The sequence below is a fragment of the Pleurodeles waltl genome, chromosome 3_1 (assembly GCF_031143425.1).
Source record: "Pleurodeles waltl isolate 20211129_DDA chromosome 3_1, aPleWal1.hap1.20221129, whole genome shotgun sequence".
Taxonomy (NCBI): domain Eukaryota; kingdom Metazoa; phylum Chordata; class Amphibia; order Caudata; family Salamandridae; genus Pleurodeles; species Pleurodeles waltl.
Window position 1 is genome coordinate 1,692,697,143 of NC_090440.1, and position 16,326 is coordinate 1,692,713,468.

Sequence of the window (16,326 nt, forward strand, 5' to 3'; positions counted from 1 at the left end):
TGGTTTGTGATGTAGCCTAGAAGTTGTTAGTACCCAGGGCCCCTGCTAACCAGGTTCCCTGGGTCAGAGCTCTTTCCCTAAAACTGTTGTGATGCATTGGCACAATTGGAGACAGTTAGCTGCCCCCATAAGTCCCTAGTAAATGGTACTTGGGCATCCAAGGCAGGAGGTACTAATGTTGGGCCCCCAAGGGCAGCAGCACTGATTGTGCCACCCTCTAGGGCCCTGCATTCAGGTGCGCCTAGCACTGTCATTGCAGGCTGAGTGTTCTGATGCAAACCTAACATACAAACTCGACATGGCACACTGCCTGTGTGCCCTGTCCACTATGCCCTGTATACACTATGGGTAAGACACCCCTCTGGCAGGCCTTCCAGCCCCAAGCAGGGTGCACTATACTGCATATGAGGGTATAGCTGCATGATTAATACGCCTCCATTGTTTCCTTGCCAAGCCTGGGACATAGTGAGTGAACAGAGCAGCCATTTTAATACATGTGCTGGCCATTGGTCATTACTAATTTCACAGCTACATGACGACTCTGACCCCTGTGTTGCTTGGTATCAAACAACTCAGAATGATAAATTCAAACTGGTGCCAGTATTGGATTTATTACCAAATGTACCCAGGGGTCACCTTAGAGGTGCCCCCTGCAAAAGCTAACTACCCTGGCATGGTTGCTGGCCGGTCACATCCAGCCTGCCACCTCCAGACATAAATCTGCACCCCTGGGCTGAGGGCCTCTGCCCTCTGGGATGTAGAACAAAGCTCTTCCTGGGTGGAGGTCCTAACACCCGCTCTCTCAGGAATGTGCATTGCCCTGTTGGTGAGCTTCAAAGTGCTTACTACGTTTGAAACTCGACCTCCAGGCCTGCTGCTAGCAGCAGATGGCTTCCCCCATTACAAACCCCACTTTTGGCAGGAGCAACGGCGGGGAACTCAAACAAAGGACATGAGGAGTGTCCCTACCTAGCATGCACCACCCCTAATGTGTTGCATGCGAGGTGGACTCTCCATTTCAAGCCATCCATTTCATGTCCACTTCACTGACCGGACACAAACTCTGGAACAGGACACCGCAGCGAGACCAAACTTCACATCAACAGCCACAAGGACAAACCCTACCAGTATGCCAAGTTTGGTGGCACTGCGTCCTCTAGTAGCTGAATTGTACCAATACCCTGGGTATTGGTCACCTGACTTCAGACACCAAGAAAAACAGCCCACCCAGGATTGTAAAAGGACCAAGAGGAAGCACCAGTCGAAGGACTTCAGAAACAACCCGGACCTCTCGCCAGAGTGCCCTCGTCCTGCAAAAGACCCTTGAACTGTTCTACCTCCTGCTTCAGAGGGCATTCTTGTGCACAGCTCCTCACTCATCGATTCACTCTGCACCCGGCCACCCTGTGCCCTACACTGAAGAACCAGCTGTGCCCTAAGTGTCCCCCACACCTTGCGACCTCAACAATCCAAAAGGACCCCTAGGATTTACCTTTAAACTAACCTGTGCGTTTCCAAGTGATCCCTCGCAGTGGCCTTGCACCAGCTCCATAGACCTCTTCCCGCTGGAACCAGGAGCTGCCCGAACTTCTCCAGCTGGCACAGTGTGCCCACCACCGACCTAGACCAAGCTGCAAAAGATGAACTTGGTAAACCTACTGTGTGGTTTTATATGTATTTTTAAAGGTTATCCTCTATTGATTCCTATGCTGCGTAATTATGCACAAATAGACTATTTGTTATTAAACTTCAATAAATTAATCTCTTAAAGTACTTAATATTGATGATCTTGGTCTTAAAAATTACATAATTCTGAAGCATTTTTATAAAGTGGTCTTGAGTTATTCCTTTGCGTGTATGAGTTGCAAGATTGATGGCGTGAGTACAACAAATGCTTCACACTTCTCAAAGATTGGCCTAACTGTTCGACCAAGCTACCATTAAAATTATATCATTAGGTGGTCTAGTTTTTATCTCTGTAAGCCAACGTGTGGTTGCCTGGACCCCCTTCACAGAGTGCCTAGCTTTGTACACTACATAGAGGGCCAGCCTCCAGCAGTTACACCGAGGGTTATATGAGGTCTTTTCGGAGAGCCTTGACTCAATCTGTTGACCACCTCTGACAGTGCATAATGTCAGCACTTTTGCACATTGGAGTTTCCCAGGTGTCTGTGTCTCTCTCTCTCTCTGTCTCTGTCTCTGTCTCTCTCTCTCTCTCTCTCTCTCTCTCTCTGTCTCTCTCTCTCTCTCTCTGTCTCTCTCTCTCTCTCTCTCTCTCTCTCTCTCTCTCTCTCTCTCTCTGTCTCTCTTTCTTTCTTTCCCCCTCCCCCCTAGTGATTCGGGACTGGGCACTGAAAGTGGGGTACCAGGTCTCCTGGGCTTGAGCATCTGATCTGAGTCTTCTAATCAGGCTGCACCTCTGAGAGGTTCTGCTGTCGCAGCACGAAGATCAGGTTCTCCACCCCAGACTCCGCAACCTCCACCTTTATGCATTGAGATTGAACTGTGACAGCTGAACGCCTTTAACCTTCCTCCAGAGGTAGTTATCACCATCTTGGGAGCCAGGCATCATTTAATGAAAAATGTATACGCCCATTGCTGAGACAAATTTGTGGTTTAGTGCGGCAGTCACCAGATTGACCCACCTTCTGGCCAAGTTGTTAGATGTTGTAAAGCAGTCTAGATACTGACACTGCTCAAATGCATTATTCTCTGCATCAAAATCTGATATGCTTTTGCCAAAAAGGAGCCTCTGGAAGTTGTCCGTGCTCACTCCACCTGAGAAACTTCATCCTACACCCTTGCTAGAGGAGTTCCATTTGTGGAAATCTGCTAGGCAGCTACATGGGCATCCCTTCATACTTTCGCTAAGCATTACTGCCGGGATTCCGAGGTGCATAGTGATAGCCACTTTGCCAGCTCTGTTGTGCAGAACTTCATCATTTAACCATCTGTCAACCCTCCTAAGAAGGGGTCTGCTTGGGAATCTATTCTACAAGAGTAGGTTATGCAGGTAGAAGTATCCATCAGAAGAAAAAGTTACTTATCTGTGGTGACTATCTTTCTGGGTGATACTTTGTTTACCTGCAGATTCTTCACCAATCCCACCCAGCTCACCATTTGATAGATGTGTTGTAGATAAAGATTATAAGGTTCCTGTTACCTGTTTGATACTGCACTATTCCTTGTTATTGCCAGTTCATCTGATCGCCTCAAAGGCCTGGAAAAAATGGATGGCAACTGACGTTATGCAAAGGCAGGCCACTGTATGGCTTCAGTGTCCTGATCAGATGTCACTTCTGGTGCCGATACATAGCCAGCGCACTTTACTGCTGTCTTATTGGGCTTTGAATTTTCCATGGGCAGTCTGACACCTGGGATTATTTTACAGGTGAGCAATCTGCGGGTAGATAAAATATCCACCAGAAAGATTGTTACCTCAAGTAAGTAGCTTTTCTTGTATTTTGTTTTCTTCTCTGAAGCTGGAATGTCAGAAAGAGAAACAAATAACTATGCAGCCTAGGTCCAAACGTGACTCCAAGCCATGTGCAAAGTATGGTTATGGCCTCATGCTCACCAGGAGGCAGTTAAGGAGTTTTAGGTTAAACTTGACATGGGGCAGTCTTAAGGTGAGCCTCAAGCCTTCTGCCATCTCAGACCCCGGAGGTGCTACGGGTCCGCTTTGATTAATAAATCAGCCACTAAAAAAAAAACAGGTCTTGTAGCCACAAGAGGCATTGGAAGAGAGATTATTTAGCTTCTGGACATTGATTCCATTCAAGGGGTGGGTCTATAGCCAGCGGTGTCATTCCCCTACCTTCGTTTTGATGTTCTGTTCAAAGGTGATCTTGGTGGCAGTCAACCCATTGCTGGGTCTGGCCCCGAAATCGGATCCTCCTGCTCCTTTCTTAGAGTGGTCAGCCCCTGGCCCTGACCCTCACAATATGCGACTTTCACACAGTTGAGGACCATCTTCTGCTCCACTCCTGCTCTCTCTGGTGTGTCTGTGGGCCCAAATCACCTGCCAGGTGCTTAAACTAGTCCTCTGCTGACAGCTTTCTCCCTGGTGCCTGTTAACCCCTGCTTGCCTTCATTCTGATGCTGTTCCAGTTGATTCCCCACCCTCGTCTCTGTCAAAGGCCTTGCTAGTTGAGCCATACTGTCCTCATTGGCATATGCCCCAAGTTTGACTCCATTATGAAGCTTAGCAAATTTTCCACAGACTGAGACCATTTTGGTCAAGTCCTGACACAAAAGTTGATTGAGGAGGGGCTGATTAGCTCTGACTCAAACCCCATTTACCTCCTGAGTTTTGTATATCACGATGAATATGATAGCCATGTGTCCTTCTCATCGTCACCAGGACATAGGCTTGTGATTTTCTAGCCCTCTGGAACTCCAGGAGTCTAGATGAATATTTAGTGACATTGGGGGCATCCCATGGAGGAAATTGCCTTATTTAGGGCAGTTCTTGATGAGGCTGCAGATGTCTTTGATTTGTCTTTGCCTGTGGAAAAGAATAAAGCCAACTTCCTTGCAGAAATTTTACAGTTGGCATCTGCCACAGTTGAACCATTGCATCCATGTGCCAAGGTATGTAGAAAAAAACAGCATCTGCTCCTTAGGTGAAGTAGCAGGTGACCTACCACCAGGGAAACCCAAATTGATGACTCGCTCCTCTCCAAAGTGTTGGGATTAGTGATTTGTTCCTCTAAGTAGAACCCAAAGTTTTCCTTTAATGCATACATGTAGAAGTTTGAGGATTGGGTCCCTGAGGAAAGAAGTCTTGTCTACAGAAACGCTGTGGCCTACTTCCTGTTTTGGCCCTCCATGTTCTAAATACCATTGTTCCAAAGAGATTGTTCACAAAGCTTTCCCTTGTGCTGGGCTTTTTGACGAGGGAACTGGAAGACTGGATGGTGACCCTCAGTTTGCAGGGTCATACAGGCGGTATCTTTGTATGCTCTACCCCTTATCAATTAGCTGTCTTCCCTTTTGGGATAATGTCAGCACCTCGAGTGTTCACAAAGGTGTTGGTGGATGTGACAAATCTTCTCAGGTTGTGACTGCCTGCTGAAGCTGGTGTCTAACTACTGCAGGCAACGGTCTCCCTGCTGTTTAACCCACAGGCAGCACGGCCCATTCCACCAAGGTAAAGACCACTTCTTCAGCATTGTCCAGGGGTGTCACTATCTTTGATATCTGCCAGGTGCAACACGGACTGCAGTCCAATACTTTCACTACACAATATTGCCTCAACTCTTTACATTGATGTCCATAATGCTGGAGCTGGATTGAAGGATTCTCCTCAGGCCCCTACCTGGGAGAAACTGCTTTGATACTGATTCAAGAAGTGAGGAATCTGCAGATATAAGTTTCTATCAAAAGAACAAGTTACTTACATTTTGATCATCTTTCTCATATATACTATCTACTTGCAGATTACATACTGAACCTGCGCACCTCGTCTTCTGAAGCAGTCATGCCACTTTTAGTAAGATCTCAAATTAGTTTTGGTACATTGCAATTTCTGTCGATCTTGTCTGCCTTGTTGTCACCTCTGAAGGCATGAGGAAGAAAGAGCCAGAAGCTGACTTCCCAGTGACCGTGTGGTACCTTGCTCAGTGATGATGTGGGGATTGATCCCAGGGCTGAGATGCCACCTATCGGTACAGGAGAACTGTTTCAAGTTTCTGGGTACAATTTAGTACCTGGAGGAGATTCAAGTGATGAAGGGTTTTCAGGTAAGGTATCAACTAGAAAGATCATTATCAAAGGTAAATAACTTAAGGAAAACACCAGCAATAATGTTACATAATTGCTTGGCAGTAAATTGAAGCAGATTTTTTGTTCCTCTTCCAAAGCGGCATTCGCTGAATTGAAGAGTAAGACTCCTTTTAGTATTGTTATTCAAAATAATTAACATATTCTTTGTTCAATTCATGCAGCAGTACCTCTGTTTATTTTATGTTGGTCAGTTCATTCATCAGCATACTGTATTCTGTACACTGAAAACAAACAATGGAATAATTCGCCAAACGTTTTCCTTTTTTTAATAAAGAACCTTGATCCCCTAAAGCAACTTCGGTGAACGTTCTGCAAAGAAATCAGTGGAAGTTCTTGTTCTTAAAGGATTTTGTTAAATTGATTAACTTAAGAAAAGCTTAATGTGTAGTCCATCAGCTTAACTTGGACGGCATTCTACCTTAATCTTTAGCTAAAGTCCAATTGTAATATTCTTCTCCCCCAATCTGTTGATGAGATTTACTGTTCCTTGACAAGGATAGCTAATATTCTCTTATTCTGATTAAAGGGCTAGGAGATTTAGATGTATTCTGGCAGATCCTTCAACCTGCAGATTACTCACTTCTTCAATTTCTTCCAATCGCCAGACAGGATTCAAGAAAGTCTAAACAGCTCTCATGCATGGCTCAGATAAAACTGCATCCTCCCTGGACATGCAGCAGAGAGCCATAAATCATGCCATCTGGCACGAATGTTGGTTCCCTTTCTTATTTTATTTGCAGTGCTTCAGCGTCCATGTCACAACCAAAAGTGTTAAGCTATAACCCTGTTACTCCTGTCCTAAGTTCATGTTGGTTTATAAGCCCCATGATGGCTGTCCTTGATGTCTGCATGTCTCCAAGACCTGTGAAAAGTGTAGCTACATGCATGCCAAGGGCATCAAGAACCAGAAATCAAAGCTCTTGTGGGCTCAAAATATCTCGACTCTTGGTCTCTGTCCTGTTTCATTGCAAATAATTCTTCTCGATGGACTCATTGAAAGAATGCCACCTGCAAAATACCAAAGAAGCACAATAAGAGATTGCTTCTTTCTCTATGCTTCCCCTTCATGAGACCGGTCTTCTAGTTGATACCATTACCCATCTCTGGCCTTAATGTAGTCTTCGCTCCCTGTCCTCATTTTGGAGGATGTGTGTCCAGCATGTGATTGCTCACCAGCTCCACTCCCACAGTTGCCTAATCACCTTTGGGGTCACTTTCCCCTGGCACAGATCCTGCGCAACTTCCATCTTTCTCCAAGACTTAGTTGGTTATGTGTCACTTTTTTCCTGGCTCCAACTAGCACGCACCAGGCTTTAAGGTACCTATGGGTCCTTCAGCCATGCTTTGGATAGCGGATCCTTCCTTGGTTCTTGTCAACAACAATCTTCAACAATTCTTAAACCCAATACCATTTTAGTCCAGGCCAAACTTAAAGTTCAACACTTGCTTCAGTGATGAGCCTCTTTGCAAGCCTCTACCTACAGTGCTTTGCAAGCCTGGTTGAGATTTTCAGATATGATACTGACATTATTCAGATCCCCAATGTTGTCTGCTATATTGAAAGCGACAATATTGAAAGGGTTGTTTATTTGTCCTCATAGAATGCTAATGGCCTGAACACCTCCCCTGTAGTTTACCTGGGTTGTTTGCTTGGCCCTCTTACAGAATAGGTTGCCTTCTTTGTGGCAGTTCTACACAAGGTGGCTGAGGCTTTGGAGTTGCCCTTGGCTATAGAGGAGTATAAGGTTATATTTTCAGATATCCTTCAGCCTCTTTCTCAGAACCTAGCTCGTAATTCAGCGAGGATCACATTTTGGCTGCACTAGACAAGCTGACCTAAGCTCCTGTGACGAGCCACATGATAGTCTTCTGTGATCATCCAGCCCCAGGTGACCATGAGTTCTTATCCACTCACTCTTTGCCTGAGAACCTAGAACTCTAAACCTCCTATTCAATAAACTTAATCCTGACTTGCTTCCCTCTTCTCTCCGGACAGAGTTGAAATTAATAAAGAGCATGGTCAAATACAGTTCTTTCAACAGGAATTCTAGCTCTTCGTTCCCCCAAAGTTAGATTCCTACTGACCCATTACTCCGTCATTCGGGAGATTGCCCAGCGGATGGTTCATGACACTGGATTCAGTGTTGAGGGCTATGGACACTTCTGTGGTTATATGCCAGCATGCCTGGATTCATTCAAATGTTTTTTTGGAGTTCATTCAGGCTAACCTTATGAAAATGCCTTTACATGTATCTCCCTTGTGAATTGGAAAAAAACAACTTTGGCCTTGGGTGATCCAATATGGGCCATGTTACGGCTCGTTTGGTGGATTCCACCAACAGTACAAGACATCTATAGGTTATTGCAGGGGTCAGCCTTATTCGCAACTCCAGTCATACCTGCGATGCAACAGCCACACCAGTTTTTTTTTTTTTAAATCTACACACAGCATAGCAGGCCAAAAGGACACCAAGTACATTAACAGCAATCTTCATTTTCCTCCTGCCAAATATCTTTGAGGAAACACATGGTTAATGTAGGCGGACGGGTATCTTCGTTTCTAGCATGCTGGTAAGAGGTGAGGAATCTGGGGGTGGGAACAGTATGCGATAGAAAGATTGGTGCCGAAGTTATAAGACTTGTTTTTCCTGGTTAATAGATCAGTGGTGAGATTAATTTGATTCCTCATCATTGTAGCATCCTGCTGCAAGCTAAAACAATGGTTTATTTATTTTTAATTATCCATGCATGTACAGTGTAAGTATTACTTTAATATAATTAGATTGTCACTGCTTTTAGAACAATTTGTATCTGATAGAGACTTCTAGCTGCAGATTCCTTACCTTTGAATTCCCTCGCATCAGCTTCAAATCCAGAATCTTTTACTGAGCAATACCCTGCACGTGCGCCGCGTGGCTTCGTCAGCATCTTTGGAGCTGTCTGACATGTCACGGTCTCCTATAAAGGCACCACCCCAGCACGCGTAGGTCAGTTCTTTTACTTCCACGCCGGTTAAGTGCAGGTTTGGGAGCGAGCTACCCCTTTGCCTTTTTTGGACCATTTTTTCAAAGATTTTTTCGTGTCTGTGCGAGGAAATGTCATCTAGGAAGACTGGGTTTAAGCTGTGTGGTGCCTGCCATTGTGCCATGGCGGTGACGGACCCCCACCAGGTATGTCTTTGGTGCCTCGAAAGAGGCCACGACTCGAAGTCATGCTCGAACTGCCAGGCCATGGCCCGAAGGCTTTGACAATGCAGTCTATAAAGCTCATGGTGGCCCTGCAGTCGACTTTGCAGGAGGAGGAGGTCCTGTTGGAGGAGGTGGTCGCTGGACCGCTCCAGGAGCCCCTTGTCCTCTTCAGGTCCTTGGGGCAGTCTGGAAGAGGCATAAGAAGAAGGCTTCATCGTCCAAGGGGACTTCGACTTCACCTGTCAGCTGACGAGGCGTCACAGGAACGTCGACGTTCAGAGCACGATTCTGGGGAGCCGATGCCCGGGCCGACTTCGCATCTCCCCCCCCTTATCCGGGAGCTCGAGCGACCCCTGCTCATATTAGACTTCTACGAAGCCATGCGCCTCTTTTTTTGAGCGGGCTGCCCCTGCGGGTGGGTCTTCAGACCCTGTGGGGATAGCAGGGGCCCCATCGGGTTCGACACCGTGGCTTCGGCACTGTTGGGGATCCCGGGGGATCAGATCCGGACCGGCACCGGTTCCACACAGTCCGCCATCTCCAGTGCTGGGTCAGACATTGGCGCGCCCCCTGCCCCACCCCCGCCGGCGAACACCGGTGGTCAGAGCCCATCCTCATTCCAGAAGAGCCGGAACAATGTCATACAATTCTGATTCCGACTTCGGCCCAGATTAGTGCCTGAGGCTTATTTTGAACAGCCTGGCACAGATGAGGAATGGGTGGGGTCTGACGTCCCTTTAGAGTATGGTTTAGAGGAGCAGGACTGGTATGAGGATCTAGCGGAAGCCAGGAGACTGGATACTTCCCAGATGCTGGTATGCTCTCACCTCCTTCTGTGGCTATGGAGGACGGAACATCATATGCCATGGTGGTGCGTAGGGCAGCCTACAGCGCCAGTCAGGAGTAACATCCTGACAGAGTTGCTTCAGCCAGGGGTTGCTATGTCTGAGCCGATGTTACCCTTTAATGAGGCCCTTATTGATGTCCTGCAGGGGACGTGGTCCAAACCCAGCACAGGGGCTCCTGTAAATAGGACAATTGGCCGCTGTCAACGACCATCTCCTACCGACCCTAGTTGCCTCAGCCAACACCCCATGCTGGAGAGCTTTGTCGTCCAAGCCTCCATATCCCATGATGCCTTCCCTTCCACTCCCCCGGATAGGGAATCCAAGAGGCTGGATCAACATGGGAAGATGATGTTTTTTCCCTCCAGCCTGGCATTGAGGTCCGTGAACATCTCATGCCTATTGGGCCTTTTTCTCCCCATACTTTATAGGATACAGTTGCACAGGTGCTGCCCCAGGTCCCGGAGGGCGTATGGGAACCTCACTCAGGCTGTCAAGGATGGGAGGAATGCAGCCAAGTTTACAATTTGGTGTAGTTTGGACACGACTGACTCGCGGGGCAGGGCGATTTCATCAACAGTGGCCCTTCGCTGCCACACCTGGCTTCAGACCACTGGCGTTTTGGGTGATGTCCAGGCAATTCTGATGGACATGCCCTTCAATTGGCTCATGCCTTTTTGAAGAGAAGGCAGACTTGGTGCTTGAGCGGTTCAAGGACTCTCAAGCTACGGCCAGATCATCGGTGCCCGCTCGCCAGAAGTCTGCCTTTTGCCCCTTTTGAGGCTTCAGGAGGGGTGGGGTACCACCCCAACCACAGGTCAACCACCGTCCTCAAGCTTCACAGTATCCAGTGCGAAGACGAGGACGTGGTACATTCAGACCCAGAGGGTCTAGCCAGAGGTCGGCCACCACCCAGCCCCCCCTCTTCCACAATGCCCAAACCCTCCTAGTATGGTTCTGCAAGACCATGCTCGTCCAGTTGGAGGAAGGATTTGATTTCATCTCCCTCACTGGTGGTCCTTAACATCTGACAAATGAGTCTTGCAGATCATACAGAAGGGCTGTTCCCTTCCCTTCCAGTCTTTCTCTCCCTTTATCCCTCCATTGAAAGAACAGCTGATGGAGGATCATTTAATGTTGCTCAGCGAGGATGTTGCAGCTCTCTTGGCCAAAGGAGCCATAGAAAGGGTCCTGATGTCAGAAGTAGGCACTGGTTGTTATTCCTGCTACTTTCTGATTCCAAAAAAAGAACAAAGGTCTTCGCCCTATCTTGGATTTAAGGGACGTCAATCTCTTCCTCAAAAAGGAGAAATTAAAGATGCTCACTCTTGCTCAGGTCTTGTCTGCTCTAGACCAAGGAGACTGGATGGTAGCGTTTGACTTGCAGGATGCATATTTTCACATCCCCATCCTGCCCATCCGCAGGCATTATTCAAGGTGGGCCACAAGCACTTTCAGTTTACCGTGCTCCCCTTCAGTCTCATCAGTGTCGCACGGGTGTTTACCAAGGTGATGGCGGTGGTGGCAGCTCATCTGCGCAGGTTAGGAATTTCAGTCTTCCCCCTATGTCAATAACTGGCTGTTAAAGGCTCCTACGCCCAAGCTCTTGCCACCCACCCTCAGACTACAGCAGACCTCCTGCATTCGCTGGGGTGCACTGTAAACATGCTGAAGTCACACCTAACTCCCTCTCAGAAGTTCCCTTTCATCGGGGCTGTTGTGGACATGGTGCAGTTTCGGGTTTATCCTCCCGAGCAGTGAGTCCAGGATATTCAGGTTATGATACCGATGTTTCGGCCTCTATCCTGGATTTGGGTGAGACAGACTCTGACTAACAGGATGCAAGAAGCAATGAGTCCCAACAGCCTCAAACATGCCAGCTGGTATATGAAGGCCTCTGCAGTGGGACCTGAAGTTCCAGTGGGCACAGCATCAGGGAAGGCTTACTGACACGGTTCAGATCTCAGAGGGAACTGCAAAAGACCTGCAGTGGTGGTTAGTGAACTGCGATTGGGTCAGAGGCATTCTCCTTTCCCTTCCCCAGCCAAATCTCACAGTATTGACAGATGTCACTTCTGGGATGGGGTGGCCATCTGGGAGAGGCGGAGATCAGAGGCCTCTGGTCTCCAGCGGAATCCGGACTCCAAATCAACTTGCTGGAGCTTCAGACGATCCAACTGGCATTGAAAGCATTTCTTCCTGTTGTGAAAGGGAAGATAGTGCAGGTGTTCATGGACAACACCACCGCACTGTGGTACTGCAACAAGCATGGCGAGGTGGGGTCGTAGACCCTTTGTCAACTGGCTCTGTGTCTCTGGACATGGCTGGAACAGCAGGGCATAACCCTGGTGGCTCAACACCTGGCAGGTTCTCTGAACACCAAGGCGGACAAACTCAGCCGTCGATGCCTAGCTGATCACAAATGGTATCTCAATCCGGAGGTGGCGCAAGGACTCTTTCAGCAGTGGGGAGAGCCTTAGTTAGATCTGTTTGCCTCCGCAGAGAACGCACAATGTCAGCAGTATTGCACGTTAGAGTTTCCAATGCAATATAAGCTTGGAGACGCTTTTCGTTACAAGTGGAATTTAGGCCTCCTGTACCATTTTCCACTCATACCACTTCTGCCCAGAGTTCTCAAGAGGATCAAAAGCGACCGGGCCCAAGTCATTCAAGTGGCTCTTGATTGGGCACGAAGAGTCTGGTATCCTGAGCGTCTCAAAATGAGCATCAATCCTCTGATCAGGATGCCCCTTCAGGAGGATCTTCTGTCACAGCAGCAGAGGAGGGTTCTCTACCCGAACCTGTCCGCTCTACGCCTTGATGCATTGAGATTGAGCTGCGGCAGTTGATGGCTTTTGACCTTCCTCCTGAAGTCTGGAAAGTTATTTTGGCAGCCAGGCGTCCCTCCACTAAAACGGTATACGTCTGCCGTTAGAAATGCTTTGTATATTATTGTACAGAAAGGTCTATTGATCCTTTTTCTACTTCTTTCTGGTATTCTTCACTTCATACTTTCCCTTGCCCAGCAGGGTTCTACCTTGGGGACTCTCAAGGGCCATCTTTCGGCCTTATTGGCTTTTCTTTGGCTGTCTGATCAGCCTTCTCTGTTTAAATCCCCCATTGTACATAGATTCCTCAAAGGGCTTGTACATGTGTTTCCCCCATGCCCTTTGTTATGCCCCAATGGGACTTAAATCTGGTCCTCACATTTCTGATGTGTGCTCCCTTCGAGCCTTTGCACAGCTGTCCCCTCCGGCTGCTCACAGTCAAGACAGCCCTCTTAGTGACAATAACATCTGCCAGGAGAGTGACTGAGAGATGCAAGCTTTGTCATCAAAGCCACTGTATCTCACTATCTATCCGGATAAGGTGGTACTCGGAACTTGTGCCTTTTTCCTCCCCAAGGTGGTGACCCCATTTTATCTGGGTCAGAACATCACCCTGCCCACCTTCTTTGCTCCACTGCATCCCTCTAAGGAAGAGGAACGACTCCACCGACTGGACCCAAAAAGAGCGTTGTATTCTACCTTGACTACACAAAAGAGTTTTGGGTGGATGACCAACTCTTTGTGGGGTACGTTGGAGCAAAGAAGGGTCAGGCAGTGCAGAAGCGAACCTTTTTACGCTGGGTCGTTGTCTGCATCAAGATCTGCTACGCATTGGCAAGGAAGCACCCTCTTGAGGGCTCATTCTGCCAGGGGCGAAGCTGCTACCACTGCGTTAGCTCGGAGCGTTCCAGTCCTGGATGTTTGTCAGGAGGCAAAGTGGGCATCTTTGCATTGCCTGGATAATCAAGTACGGAGAGATGGACACTTTGCCCGTTCAGTCCTACAGTACTTCTTATTGTAAGTGGAGGTATCTACAGCCCACCGCCAGGAGGTTATGGCTGGGTTATCTATTCAAAGTTAAGGAATCTGCAGCTAGAAGTTTCTATCAGATGAACAAGTTACTTACCTTCGGTAATGCATTATCTGGTAGAGACTCCATCTAGCTGCAGATTCCTTACACACACCCATGCCTCCCTGCTCTGCGGATATGTTTAGTAGGGTCTGGGATTATCCCTTTTCAGGGCCCTAGTTTTACACAGACAAAATGTTGGTTCTATCCATGACCATGCTCTTCTGGTGTGGAAGTTTTGTGGATGAAAAAAAAACTGATGTACGCGCGCCGTGGTGGTGCCTTTATAGGTGACCATGACGTCAGACGGCTCCAACGATGCTGACTAAGCCGCGCAGGACAATGCATGTGAATCCGAATGACGGCACACGCAGGGTATTGCTCAGCAAAAGAATCCAGATTTGAAGCTGATGCTAGGGAATTCAAATGTAAGGAATCTGCAGCTAGATAGTCTCTTCCAGATAATGCGTTCCCGAAGGTAAGTAACTTGTTCATTAGTGCAATACTTTTTTTTAAGAACACACGTATATACTCTTACACACAGTAGTAGGCTGCATATTTAAGCTTTGAGTTTTAGAAACTCAATATATGGTCTAGCAATTTAGCTAGCAAGTGCTGCCATTTTTTAGAATGGTGCATCAGCTGCCTTTTTGCTAAGCAGATCTGCACATTTTTGTTATTGAAACAGGACTGATCATTATATTCTGGTAGATCTTAGCTTCTTTAACATTATATTGAATTCTATTGAATTGTGTGTCTCTTAAATGTTTTTTCTTTAGTGTTTGGGACCAGGTCAGAGGTACTGAGACACAGTGTCATTTTAAACTCCCCACCGACCAGGGAAATAACTTCGTGCCACAAAAGTAACTCTGCCACAATTCTTGGCCATTCTTCAAAGTCCCCGTACTTCTTACACAACAAGTAAGTATAGAAAGCTATTATTTATGGATAAGAGGTGTAGTAGTAAGTGGACCGTTCACTATGTAACCACATCATCTGCATGTCTGGGTGAGTTTGCAATTGATGTTTTGGATATACAGTTGAACACTGTCTAAATCAATGGTGATGGTAAAACTGGGTGTACTTATAGGCATTGGGAGTAGCAAATGGATGTTCCCTGTATACTCTAAAAATTGCCGCAAGCCAATCTAGCGGGCACTGGTTTGGGGGGTGTAGGCAGGTAAAGTAAGCAATTAAAATGTAAGGTAATCACAGCAGAATCCTATTGCTCTTACCTACTAAGACACTAAGTGCCAATGTACATCTAATATAATTACACACATCGGGCATACCTGATGCAATACAGGATCAGTGCCACTTATGGAGGTGACTCTAGGGGATGCCATCGTTGTGCTGCACTGGGTGCTGACATCCTACATGCATTACCCCTCTTGCCCCCGGTCATATGCTTCTACTGGTCTCTCACCAACACTATGGCATCCCCTAGAACAGTAGTTTATCTATGAGCATGGGTTTGTTTATTTGTTGCTTTTTATTTTTCTGTTAGCTTTTCCCTTTTTCTCCTTGTGTACTGGCACTACAGTCACCTCCCCTGCCCCCATACGGGTGTACCGGCTTACAACATCACGTATAAGGACTTTCATGGTCTCTGACTGTTATAACAGCCCATTCCCGCAGGTAACCAGAGAGGCCTTCTGGCCTCAGACAACCCTTCATTTGATTCCTGCACAGCCTAGGGAACATTAAGCTTAGTTTTGGAGTACATTGGATACATGTGCAAGGCATGGCCACAACTAGAAGATTAACTTAGAGTTGGGATATTCAGACATTATCTGGGAGTTTACTGCTGTTGTTCTATTACATGTTTCACTCTTGCTTCCTTGATCGAGCATGCCTGTCTTATTTAATTGCCAAAAAACATGTTGTTTTTTTTTTTTAAAGGTACTGTGTTCATCCATGTTTTAAAACCTTCAAAGGAGAATTGCAGTTGAAATCCAAAGCCAAACTACCCCTACAATGAGCTATGTAGTCATAAAGCCCCACCAAATGGATTGCTGTTGACCTCAAAGATACCATCACTCAATTACATCATCTTCACACAATTCATGCACAATTTTGTTTTTCAATTCAGGTTTTGCAGATCACAAAAATACACCTATTCTTTTTTACTATAATCTGCTAGGACATATAAATGTTAAGTGATCCACAGTATTAAAAGTATATTGAATGGGCTTAAGGGCATCTGTTCCCTGTTAACATAATTGCATCAGCCTTTGTTAAATATAATTTCTGCAAGACATCTTGTGTTTTTTACATAAATGCAGGCACTTTTCTCCACTATGTAATCTGCAAGGCCATCTAGTCAGTGACACTGCAGGCGTTAATCGTCAATCTGCTCCTACCATAACATCATTTCAGTGGATTACAACTGTTCCATTGCATAAAAATTTTGTAATGGCATTAAGTTGCTACCTGGAAATTGGAGGACATTATTGTTACCATCCAAAACATGAAAACCACTGGCATCCCTCACAAACTCTGTGCACTGCTCATGACCAATAAGAAAGAGCTAGTCATTGAGATTACTGGTGACCCAACATAGTATGTTGTGGTGATTTATATAGCACATTCTGGCTTCATTGTGGCCT

General features: G+C 46.7%; 1 protein-coding gene across 1 annotated transcript in view; it reads left to right on the top strand.

Annotated features, from left to right (window-relative positions):
* LOC138285504 (pericentrin-like) overlaps positions 1–16,326 on the top strand; it is a 542,361-nt gene that overhangs the window by 506,042 nt on the left and 19,993 nt on the right. Inside the window, exon 29 of the mRNA XM_069225495.1 lies at positions 14,497–14,638. Within this exon, the coding sequence (XP_069081596.1) occupies positions 14,497–14,638 (142 nt within the window). The remainder of the gene's footprint in view (positions 1–14,496; positions 14,639–16,326) is intronic.